Source organism: Haliotis rufescens, unplaced genomic scaffold, assembly GCF_023055435.1.
Source record: "Haliotis rufescens isolate VD_foot unplaced genomic scaffold, xgHalRufe1.0.p SCAF_1, whole genome shotgun sequence".
Classification (NCBI taxonomy): Eukaryota; Metazoa; Mollusca; class Gastropoda; order Lepetellida; family Haliotidae; genus Haliotis; species Haliotis rufescens.
This window is the reverse complement of record NW_025963779.1, coordinates 57,244,279-57,257,285: the sequence shown is the minus strand read 5'-3', so window position 1 is coordinate 57,257,285 and position 13,007 is coordinate 57,244,279. Positions and strand designations below refer to the sequence as shown.

The 13,007-nt window shown below is 37.8% G+C and overlaps 1 protein-coding gene across 2 annotated transcripts in view; it reads right to left on the bottom strand.

The window, feature by feature from the left end:
• Nucleotides 1-3,396: 3,396 nt before the first annotated feature.
• LOC124131504 (stimulated by retinoic acid gene 6 protein-like) overlaps nucleotides 3,397-13,007 on the bottom strand; it is a 59,692-nt gene continuing 50,081 nt past the window's right edge. Inside the window, exons 17-18 of one of the 2 annotated variants that reach the window (XM_048398406.1) lie at nucleotides 7,990-8,118; nucleotides 3,397-6,971 (exon numbers count right to left, since the gene is read on the bottom strand). In XM_048398406.1, the coding sequence (XP_048254363.1) occupies nucleotides 6,721-6,971; nucleotides 7,990-8,118 (380 nt within the window). In that variant the 3' untranslated portion in view covers nucleotides 3,397-6,720. The remainder of the gene's footprint in view (nucleotides 6,972-7,989; nucleotides 8,119-13,007) is intronic. The other variant, XM_048398409.1, reaches the window with a different exon arrangement.

The following is a 13,007-nucleotide window of genomic DNA, read 5'->3' as shown; positions in this document are numbered from 1 at the left end:
TTGCTACAGCATGATCTAATAACAGTTACAAGGGGATGGGAACATGCGATCCTTGCTTTTACATACAAGAAAACGAACTGACCATAAAGAGAGAGAGTATGTTTTCACTACTTCAAGACACAACATTATTTTGGCCTGAAAATAGGAACCAAACAATTGTATACAGGACGCAACAACTCTGTACCGTGAAATCCAGGGAACAAGCTATTATAATTTATTTAGATATAAAAGTTTTATTTTCAGCACTTTCTGGAACTGGTCTGTAACACAATGTCTTTGCTTTGCATGATAACATAATGTCAGTGCTCTGCGTGATAACATAACGTTAATGTCGTGTGTGATAACATAATGTTAGTGCTCTGTTTGATAACATAATGTTAGTGCTCTGCGTGATAACATAATGACTGCACTGCGTGAAAACATAATGTTAGTCCTCTGCGTGAAAACATTATTTCAGTGATCTGTGTGATAACACAATACCATTGCTCTGTGTGATAATATAATGTCAGTGATCTGTGTGATAACACAATGCCATTGCTGTATGTGATAACATAATGCCAGTGCTCTGCGTGATAACATAATGTCAGTGATCTGTGTTATAACACAAGGCCATTGCTCTTCGTGATAACATAATGTTAGTGCTCTGCGTGAAAACATAATGTTAGTGCTCTGCGTGAAAACATAATGTTAGTGCTCTGCGTGAAAACATAATGTCAGTGTTCTGTGTGATAACAAAAGGTTAGTGCTCTGCGTGATAATATAATGTCAGTGCTCTGCGTGATAACATAATGTCAGTGATTTGTGTGATAACACAATGTCGGTGCTCTGTGTGATATCATGATGCTAGTGCTCTGCGTGATCACATAATGTTAGTGCTCTGCGTGATAAGATAATGTTAGTGCTATGCATGATAACATAATTTCAGTGCTCTACTTGATAAGATAATGTCAATGATCTGTGTGAATACATAGTGTAAGTGCTCTGCGTGATAACATAATGTCAGTAATCTGCGTGATAACATAATTCCACTTCTCAGCGTGATAACAATGTAAGTGCTCTGCGTGATAACATAATGTCAGTGCTGTGCGTGATAACATAATGCCAGCGCTCTGCGTGATAACATAATGTCCTCATGCAAATACGAGGACTTGTCAAAAGGTTTAAGCCTAACAAATGAAAGTGTTTTTAATTTTATTTTTCAACATAAACTCCCTGCTTTTCCATACACTTCTCACACCGATAGTAAAGCTTTTCAATTCAAGTCAGGATGAGTGTTTTGAAGCCACCCTGAACAACCCAGCTTTGATGTCATCGTTTTCGTCACAGCGCTTTCCACTAGGGAGTTCTTTCAATTTAGGAAACAGATGAAAATCACTTGGTGCCAGGTCTGGCGAGTATGGAGAGTGAGGAGCTCGTCGAACCCACATTGTCGCACAGCAGCCTTTGCAAGTCGAGAGGTGTGTGAACAGGCATTGTCATGAAGTTGTAGAACTCCAACAGTCAGCATTCCTCGCCGCTGTTCTTTGATAGAATCTCTTAGGCGATGAAGCACATCAGCACAGTAGGCACCGGTAATCGTCTTTTGACTTTCTAAGTAATGAACATAATACAGTTGCTATAACTTTCTTCATTGATCTTGAAGACTTGGATTTCTTTGGTGCCGGAGAAGTGTTTTGATTCAGGACGTTGTGACTCGGGATAATAGTGGTAGACCAATGTTTCATCACCCGTCAGTAATCTCTTTTTGAATCTGACGAGAAATCCTCCTCAATTAGCTCGAAATTATCTCTGACAATGTCAGTTCTATTTTTCCAAAAGATCAGAATTTAGAAACTTTGGCACCCAACGAGCAGCTATCCTATTCATAAATTGTCATCAATAATACTGTCAAAAGATACATGGCTTAGACCTGTGTCTTCCTCAAGTTCAGCAATGGTAATCCGTCTAGCTATATAAGTTTTCTTTTCAAACTCCTTGATTGAATCTTCATTGATGGAAGTTAAGGGACTTCCAGACCTAGGGTTATCACCAAGACATGTTCTCCAAGCCTTAAACATAGCTGCCCAACGGACAGTAACAGTGAATTCATCTTAAAAGATGCTGAAATGTGCCGTAATTTAATTCCCCTTACAGAATAACCAAACATTGAGCACTCGAGGTTATTCTTGGCAGAATGAAACTGACCCACCCAATTCTGCCACTGGTGATGTTATTTGTGAGTCTGGCTCTTTTGAGAAGGAATACTTTAAAAAATGAGGACACATCAGCCCTGTTAGTTAAAGATTATATGAAATTCGTGGTGATCACTGAATGGAAAAGGCTTCTTAGAAAGTATTTGAAGAGGTTTTAAATCGACTTGATGGCGGCCCTGCACTTGGGGAATATATACGTTTCTTTCTCACACCAACATCACAGGAATCCTTCTTTTTAACAGTGGTGGGTTTGATTCATGGGCACAATGTACGAAGTCCGTTCTATGTGTCCCTCGCTGTGACATGCTGGAATACAGCTGAGCAATAATCGCTCACCCACACTTTTGCACAACGAATTACAGCGTTAGTCGAATGCAGTGTCACCAGTGCCCACTGAAACCCAGGAGCTCGAGTATTGTGCTGGGAAGACTGGAAACATAATCCATGAAAATCTGGGCAACCAATTGTTACATGGCTTACATATAGTCCACACAAGTGTTAAACCAATCATATGCATCCGTCTTCATTCGACAATAAATATATTTATGAAAGTTCATGTATCTACAGTCAAGACAAAAATATTCTGTACAAAAAAGACGATATTTGATCAAGTGGGGCATTTATATGTTGGTGGGAATACTGCTTGGAGAACAACTCATCAGGATGTGTGTTGCAGTAACTGTTGTATGTGCGTTTCGTGGTATTTAGCAACTGGCTAAAGGTAGCCATAAAACGTTGCTTAATCCCCCGACGACGCTTACATCATCATCCTATTTTTAGAGGCAATGTGTTTTCTACCCTTACTAATAGCAATAACGCTAGTGTCGTGTGTATAATGGGAATTCCACAGTGACATAAGTCGAGTGTTAATCTATGTCTTCCAGCCTTTGTGTATTGCTCCACGGCTTCCTTTATGTAAGAACAATGACAAGTGACAGTACAGTTAATAAAGCTCTGCCGTATATAAATGTTCTCGCCTACTTTTGTCTTTGGTGTATATATCTTCATACTTCGACAATCCACTTTCTGAGGTCCTTATTTCAAGAAGGTGAGACATAAAAAGATTAAGCAATGCAAGTAAATTATGCATTAAGTAACATACTAAATTACATATAAGTACTGGTTTACCATCGACACCCTTACTGCATCTGTAAACATCGGTACACATATTGAACGGCATCTCTGAAAATCAACAAGCAACACATTTATAATTAATAAATTTATTAAAAGCACAGAAGTGAACATCAATGCTGACAGATCTTACAGAGAGAAACCCCCATAAAATGGAATATTGACACCATATTTTTCACAGCAAACGGGGTGTATAGAGATATGTAAAAGATCGATAAAACACAACATGCTGAATACATGTTTGCACACTTTCAAGCGTCAACATTAACATCTGTACAATATAACAAAGTCCAAAAGAACATAATAAAAGTAACGAGTTTTATAATAAATCAAACACACAAATAATTAATATATTCATTAAAAGCACAGAAGTGTACATCAATGCTGGAGTAGAAATGACAGATCTTACAGAGAGAAAACCCCCAGAAATGGAATATTGACACCATATTTTTCACAGCAGAAGGGATGCACAGAGATATGTAAAAGAGCGATAAAACACAACATGCTGAATACATGTTTGCACACTTTAAAGCGTCATCATTAACATCTGTACAATATAACAAAGTCCAAAAGAACATCATAAAAGTAACGAGTTTTATAATCAATCAAACACCCAAATAATTCATAAATTTATTAAAAACACAGAAGTGTACATCAATGCTGGAGTAGAAATGACAGATCTTACAGAGAGAAAACTCCATAAATATAAAATGGAATATTGACACCATATTTTTCACAGCAGACGGGGCGTATAGAGATATGTAAAAGAACGATAAAACACAACATGCTGAATACATGTTTGCACATTTTAAAGCGTCAATATTAACATATGTTCAATATAACAAAGTCCAAACGAACATAATAAAAGTAACGAGTTTAATAATCAATCAAACACACAAACATTGATCTTAAAACGTTGGAGTAAAAGTACTTGTGTTGTAAATCAATAATCTATTTAATCATGAACACAAGACACTTGTGCTAAAGGACAGATCATACGGAAAACATAGAGCTGAATACTGACACAATATAATACTGAGATTACAGCTGATGGTCTGTGATATTTTATACTCCCCTGGGAACAGATCAGGGTAATATAACAGTGCCATGCGCTTTAAGCGAACCCTCGCCCCGGCCTTGCTCTTTATAAGTCACCTATTGTTACCACAATCATACTAATTATTATTTATGATATGTGCACACTACATCTTGATATTTCAAAATGCGACACATATAAAATGAAAACTCAAGAAATGTATCGGCGACGTAAGTAACATTAAATTTCCTTTGTTGTTTTGACAGCATTTTCTTGATTGTTTTCCACGTCATGCCTGAACTTATAACATTAAATCAATCTTAGTCAGGTTGAAGTGCATAAGTTAAATATATGCAGGAATTATGCCTCTACGGGGTGGGGTGTAAAGTGACATGTAAAACACGACATGCTGAGATACATGTTTTCACACTTTAAAGAGTGAATATCCACATCTACACAATGTAACAAATTACAAAAGAAGAACAAAAAAGTAAGGAGTTAAATAATCGATCATTCCCTAAAAGAAGTGAGCTTTTGTTATTTCATCCTTGATTTACAGTTGCTAAAATGTGGCTGTTTTATAGATATGAAATCAGTCTATAATACACACTTTTTAATGAATATACATTACACATATATGAATGACCATATATTGGGTTGAATTTGAGAGAAGCTAAAGACTTGATGTCTGTATTTGAACAACAGATCTAGAAGATGAGAAGTGGCAGTGGCCAAACATGTGTTTGGACTTGTACACACGTGGGTATGAGTGTGGCTCCTGCAAATCTGAACACATTGCGTTAGGCAATTAACACTGACCTGTGGTTTCGATGATATCTGGGGTGGTGGGGTGGTCTAGTTGTCAAAGTGTTCGTTCATGACACCGAAGCTCTGAGCTCGCTTCCCCATATGGGTTCAATGTATTAAACCCATTTTAGGTGTGCCCGCCGTGATATAGCTCGAATATTGCTAAAAGCGGGGTAAAACCATACTCACTCACTCACTTCATGATATTGACTAATTTGTCAAGTTACGACTACTTAACATAATCTGAATTTACATGTGGTAACTTATATCTGATCTACATGGATCAATATCTGTTGTAACGCAAGTCAGTTTTAGTTGTTATCCAGCGAAAGTTGACCTCGTCAGTATTGACTGATTTGACCTACATGTATGTTTAAATTTGAATTGTTCTACACATCAAATGCGATTTAATCCATCAATTATTACACCTGATAAAACACGTGAACATGTTTCTGACAGGTTTAGTCAGTTTTACGTGGACTCTGATTAGGTTGACAACAACCTACTTTTCGAACTCGGTCTGTGTTCCTTAATGCACAATCTGAATACCACATTTAGTCAAATGCATCAGTGCATTGGTTGGTTATCCATCTTAACATGTCTACTGCGTGTACAAGTGACAACTGTATTATTGGTAAGTATCTGATATACATGTACAAGTAAGTTTTTTTACAGCCATTGTCATCTACCGTGTGACCTTGTTATTATTGACCAATATTACTGACTTTCGAACATGAATTGGAGCGTGAATTAATACAGTAATAAGAGTAGATGTTTTTTTAAACTGTTACTGTGAATGGCAAGTGAAAAAGTTTCCTTTCGAATATTGGTCAAACAATGTTACAAATTGTTCTAAACATAACATTTTATACCACACATACATGTATTAATTCAGAGGCCGGAGCCGTAAACCAAGTAATAGTAATTTTAATACATGGTCTGAATGTCATGATCACAAAAACTGTCCAGTCAAAAGTACTGTCCAATAAAAACCATTGCTCAAACATAAGTATGGTCCCATCACAAGCACTGTCCTAATTACAGATACTGTCCCATTACATGCTCTGTCCCACCACAAGCACTGTCCTAATCACAAGCTCTGTCCACTCACCAGCACTGTCCCACCAAAAGCACTGTTCAGTCAGACACCAGCAAATCACCAGCACTGTCCCATAAGCACTGTCCCAATCACAAGCGATGTCCACTCACGAGCACTGTCCCACTAAAAGCACTGTTCAGTCAGACACTATCCCATCACATGCACTGTCCCAATTACAGACAATATCCCATCACAAGCACTGTCCTAATCACAAGCAATGTACACTCACCAGCACTGTCCCACCAAAAGCACTGTTCAGTCAGACACCAGCAAATCACCAGCACTGTCCCATAAGCACTGTCCCAATCACAAGCGATGTCCACTCACGAGCACTGTCCCACTAAAAGCACTGTTCAGTCAGACACTATCCCATCACATGCACTGTCCCAAAAAAACTGTCTCAATCACAAGCACTGTCCAATCACAAGCACTGTTCAGTCACAAGCATTGTTCCATCACAGATCCGAATGGTCTTGTGGGGATGCTTGATATACCAAAACATTCCTTCCACTCGAAGCAAATTCCACAGAGGAACTGATTCCGCCATCAATGGGCCAGTCAACAGCACATTCCAGTTCAGCCTCAGGGATTCTGGTAAACTGACTTTTTTGGTTGGTTACACTTTTTCTTCTTTGAGCAAGTCCTGGGTTGTTGATAAGCGTGTAAGCTACAAGCCATCTTCTCAAAGCTTTGGTATTTCTTCTCACTGAAATCAGATCAGAGGAACGTTTTCATACTATTAAGCATTCCTGATTCAAAATGATACAAGTAGAATACACAAAGGTCGAACAAACTGAATGCTATAGTAACACTTCAAGAACATAGTTATATTGTCATATTGCCTTTTGACTTTGTACAACATACAGTGAAAGCCGAATAAATTGTCCAAGGATAAATATTATTGTATCCGGTTCTCTTTGTTTCACGATGTAAAAGATTATGGATAACTTTCACCTTACTTGTAGTTTCCGTAAATATGCATTGTTTACCGATGTATTACAATATTTGAACAATAAATATTCATTATTAAGATGTGTGGACAATAGCTATTGATCTAGAGCTACGTTATGTTCGACGTCATATATATATATATATAGGCAAGTGTTGGCAATATGGTAATAAAAGGGACAAAAGCCTTTCCCTATGCATAAGAAATCCATTGTAAGATCTCGACTTTATCATGATCATGTGTATATGAATCCCTATTAAAAGGTGTTGATACTAGGTTTTCACAGAAAGGTGAGCGTACATGTACCCTGCCCACCGATGACACTCGTCACAAGCACATGCAAAGGCAAGTAAAGTTATCGCCTGAAAAAAACATGGCAGTAGATACAGCATTATGGTTGCTCTACAAAATCTGATGATTGACAGGTAACGGTTTTACTACTAGTTTCGCTGCAGCGAAACTGACTCCTTACATGTAGCTGCAGCATTACTGACAGGCGCAGTGTTACCGTTTATTGGTATTGTCGCATGGTGGTTGACTCAAAACACTAAATATTCGGGTTCAACACTACACATAAAATGTGTGAAATCCATTCTCAGTGTACCTCGCCGTGACATGGAAGGATACCACTTCAATGTGGTGTATTATATGTAAAACCATACTTACTGCTCCCACATACCAATTGTCCACATGACGCAAATAATGTTACCCGTATTATAGTGTTTATTGACACCCACACACGAATAAAACGGTAACATTAGTAAATAAAACGTACCCTGTGTCTGAACTATTTGCTGATGTCCATCCTTATCCAGAGCTGTCAGTAACAGGTCACAGAAGACTCTCAACATCGGGTGGTTGTGTGCGTTCTCCACGTGCAGCATGGAGATGTACGACAGATAGCCTATATGTGAGAAGAAACCGTTATCAATGATGTGTGCTGGCGTGCATGAGAGTGGTTACTACTAGAGAGAAGGTATCTCAGGTTTACGCTCCCACAATAGTTGTTAAAATTAAATAGGTAATAGAATGTAGTGTGAAATAACTATTTGTTTTCCCCTTTCACTGTACATGGTATCTTCAAATATATGTAAACGAGATACGGCAGTTGTATTCGCGCGTCTCACAGAAGATGCGAGTTCGATTCCCAACGTGAATGTGTTGTATTGATAGGGCTAGGAGATTGTAAGAAGAAAATGTCATTACTTTATCTACGTGCAAGTGTTTGGTAATGTACTAAATCTACATATGACGCTGAAACTGATATATGGTCGCCCAGACAATTTCATTTGGACAATATATACAGCTCTACTAAGAGAAAGTTCAATGAGGCGTCAACGGCAACGTAACCACGCCGAACCTTCGGGTTTATCATCTTTAATTATATGTAAAATGTGGCCATATCGTCATTGACATGCAGAAGTTGCAAGATTGCAGTGAGATAGAAACATGACAAATGGCGCTCCTCGATAACCACCGTGGCCGATATTGAAAGACATATAGGATAATAATTGAAATAATGCTATGGTGGGTTTAATTTTCTGACTTTTCATGAAAAATAATCAGATCAAGGGTCGGAATATTACGTCAGTGTCAAAACCCAAACAAGCAACATGTAATCAAGGCTTGTGGTGCCCTACATCCTTATTATACCACTGACAGAGCTTGAATGCAAGGACTTCATGTCCACGATTAATTGTGACGTTAAACTGGCATTGCCTTTTCATCCGTTAATCAGATGCGTTCATGTGTATAAATTCTGTCGGAACTTATACTGGATACGATCATTACTTTTGGCTTGTGAGGTTACGTTTCCTTGGTCTAGATATATTCGTTTGTTATATTACAATTTTATGAGCGACTGCAATCATCAACTAGTAATGTCTTGGAAACAGAAATGGAAACCGAGTTTTACTTGATCACCCTATTCGCGAACACCTGGTGTCATGACTGATTTTCAGTGACCCATGCATATAATTTTCACGGCTTATTATCTTTTACGCCCATGGGAATATGTTTCGGTGGATAATAATGACCTGTTGTTCTCTGGAGTTGATGTTATATATTTACAAATAGTCCATCTTAAAAGTGAGCGAGTTGAGTTTAACGCCACTTTGTACAATTACTAAATAATAAATATTATCACTACGTGTAATCTTTTTGTGGGAGGAAATCCCGAAGTGACCACGGGTATGCCAAACCGTATTTGAAAAATTATGTGAGAGATTTAGAATTCGATCCCTTGTTTGTACTCTGCACAGGGAACTAGACGATTGGGCCATTCGTACCTATTCGTATTGGGAGCATGGTGGAGGCCAACGGCGACACAAGTCAACGTGAAGCATTACCTTCAGAGCCGAGCATGGATCTGCTGGGTATGGATTTAAGGCCAAATTCCTCCACATTACCATCATGTGACCTGTGCATCACAGGGCCTTTCTCACGTCGTTCTATTATTGAAATACCGTTCAAATGCCATAACGATAGCATATATAAAGATGCTATAAACGATAACGATTAATAATATAAAAATTAAACAAAACCCATTACATACCTTTGTCTCTGTGTTCCCAGCCCCTTGCATATATGTTGCGATCCAGTCGACCAACCATGAAGACACAAAGAATGTACACTTGTAGAATTCTCCAGAAACACGAAAATATTCCAATGGCCAGATTTCCGAACAAGGCGTAGTAATTAAAGCAATCATAAAAACGCCTGAAATTAAATGAACTCTTATGGAAGTTGTCTTCAACATGTGACTTCATGATCTTTTATTGGATCTAGTCATGATCAGGTTATTGGAAACACTTTTTCTGCCCTAAACCACACGTTTTCATTGTGTGTTTTGATTATTGTTATTGAATCTATCACTTCGAAATTGATTGAGCAATATTCCAGCAATAGCACGGCGGTGAACGCCGGAAATGATTTTTACGCTTTTTACCCGGACTTTCGGCGTGACGAGCGAACGCTAGGCTACCCATAAACCTCACTTAGGCAGTCACAGGGGTAAGAGTTTGTGCTGAACCGACAACTCTAAACTCTAGTGAGTAAATCCATATTTCAGCACATACATCCAGGCCATACTTTGTGTCCGCCCGATCCTCAATAATTTGTTTTGTTGTACCTGAATCTCCACAGTGGCTCTGAACAGTAAGGTTGAGATTACTATTGAGACTGAAACTGTTACAGTACCTGTTGTCCACATTTAGAGGAGGTGTATCATCTGTAACCTTGATCTTCTCTTGCATGAGCACGCGCTTGGCTAGGACAACTTGTAGATAGAACAACAGCAACGCCGTGGCTGGAACACTTGTACAAAATCAATTTTCGATCCATTTCAATAAAACAAAACTCCTGGAAGTATCAAAATAGCACCTTGATGTTTACAATCATTAATTTGTAAAGAGACACTCAGAAGATTCCTACCCCATCATAAGTCATATGCTTGTTGAATGGCCATTTCCATTTCGAGGAATACATACATTGATTGACAAAAACGGAATTACATTGATTTCATATTTCGAAATACGCGATGATGTTTTACTGTCTGTTTACCTTCTATTGTGACAACGCTCTTAGCAATAGTTTGTAGTGCTGCTTGAAGTATACTGTATATTATGTATTTACAAATACGTATTTGAGATAGAACAAAGCATAATCATCATTCATATCATAATACATGTCATAACTATCACATCGATTTCCCCCCAGGGAATTCGTGTTGGGATAGGTCTCTAGCAGCCTATGTTGGTCGTAAGAGGCGATCAAATGGATCGGGTGGTCAGACTTAGTGATTGGATTGATAGTGTGCCATCGTACCCCGACTGCATGGATCAAATAGTTGGAATATTGCTTATTGCGGCGTTAAACAGCAAACAAACACAAAGATTTCTAAATAATAATGTTAATGTCCTGAATTATGTAGATTTAAAATATGCAGGGGCTCCAAAGGGCCTTTAACATACCGTGTCCTTTGTCCATATTAACCTACCTTATTCTTTAAAACAGCAATGATAACACTCTACTATTCACACAACTTGATGTACCTTAATGTTTGTAACAGCCATTGAAGTACATATGTCAGGTAGTGATTGATAATAATCCCGTATATCCCAAAGGTGAATATGGAGCCCGCGACGAAAAGCCCGAGAAACAGCATGAAAAACCCTGCAAAATAGAATTCCCTAAATTATTGCGAAAATAGCAACAAAATGGAACATGAGTACGTGAAGTGCGAATACCAACCAAACTTAAGATTTGATATCATGTCAGAATCCCGCATTCTGAAGAGATCATGAGATATATCTAATAAAAGTTGAATAATAAAGTTTCGTCGTTTTTGGTATTTACAAATGAATATGTATGTATGTAGATGTAGATATGCATTTACGTAAATGTATGAACATTCAGGCATAAAGCTATGTAAATGTATGTTTTAGACTTGTAAATACTATTGGCAACAATCATTTGGCTTTGTAATGACTGGATTTACAAGTAAGTAAAGGTATACATTTCGAGTGTATACGTTTCAAAGTCGCCTTGTATCCCCTTCAGATGAGGTGATTTACAATGTAAGTTTTATGGAGGAAATGATTATTTGTGTCAATGTTTATGACAGGAAACATATACAGTGAAACCTCGCTAGTCCGGACCCCGTTAATCAAGAAAACTCTGGAAGATCGTGTTGGGAACGGTTGCATGACTTATATTACAAACGACAATGATATACAGTTCCAATGATTCGTTAATCTGGAATGTTGTTAATCAGGATAAAATATCTGTGCTCGCTATTGATTAACGGGGTTTCACTGTACGTAGGCAGGGATTTCACTGGACTAAAACAGATCGTAATTGATACATAAAGTGATACATATAACAAACTGCAAATATGAATCCCAATCGATGCTACATCTTTCATAGTTGAAGGTTTCACAAAAGGGTTCGTGTTTGTTTCATCAGGGCAAAAGGGAGAATCTGATATACGCCTAATTTCTGATCAAACAGACGTTTTGAACTCAAACTTTTACAAACAGTAATTTGAAACCGCATGTCATCTTATTTACCTTACATTTAGATGTACTTCATCCGATAAGGCTACGTAACATTTGAGAATGATTAAACATGGCAATGATTTAAATATTTTAAAGCTGTTACCCCATAACATGTATGCAACTTGATATCCAGGAAAGCGCATGCTGTTGGCCTGAAAGTAGATAAGGTATATATACATTCTTGTTTGTTAATATACCATTGCGTAAAACTCGTTAATATAACCAAGGCCCATTAATCTGGACACCATAACACAAGGATTACTTCTGTTGAGAAATGGATGAGTTTGAGTAAGGGCGTTTTATCGTCCAGTGGAAAGTTGAAAAATATCAGACATGTTCAAATAGTTGACAACAAACCATTAATTTCCCGTGTTTTCTCAGGTGCACAATTTCCTTGCCTTTCCGTGTGTTTACGACGAAAGGAAACGCTCAACTTTTCTCAAACTTGGTATCATCACTATTTAATAATGGTTCATAAACACATGCTTATGGAATAGTCGGATTCGTATAACCGACTCTGCTTTTGGCAAAGATTTCTAATGAATATGGAAAGGGTTTTATCGCTTTTAACATTACTATTGTGCAAATTTGGACCTTCTAACATGATGAAATACATGAAGAGTAACTGCACCTATGATCAATATATGTTTGTACAGCTTGTTCACGAACAACTCCCAAGAAAATCACCTTAGTCCAAAGCATTGCCCATTCTCAATTATCGGAAAAATACTTCCCG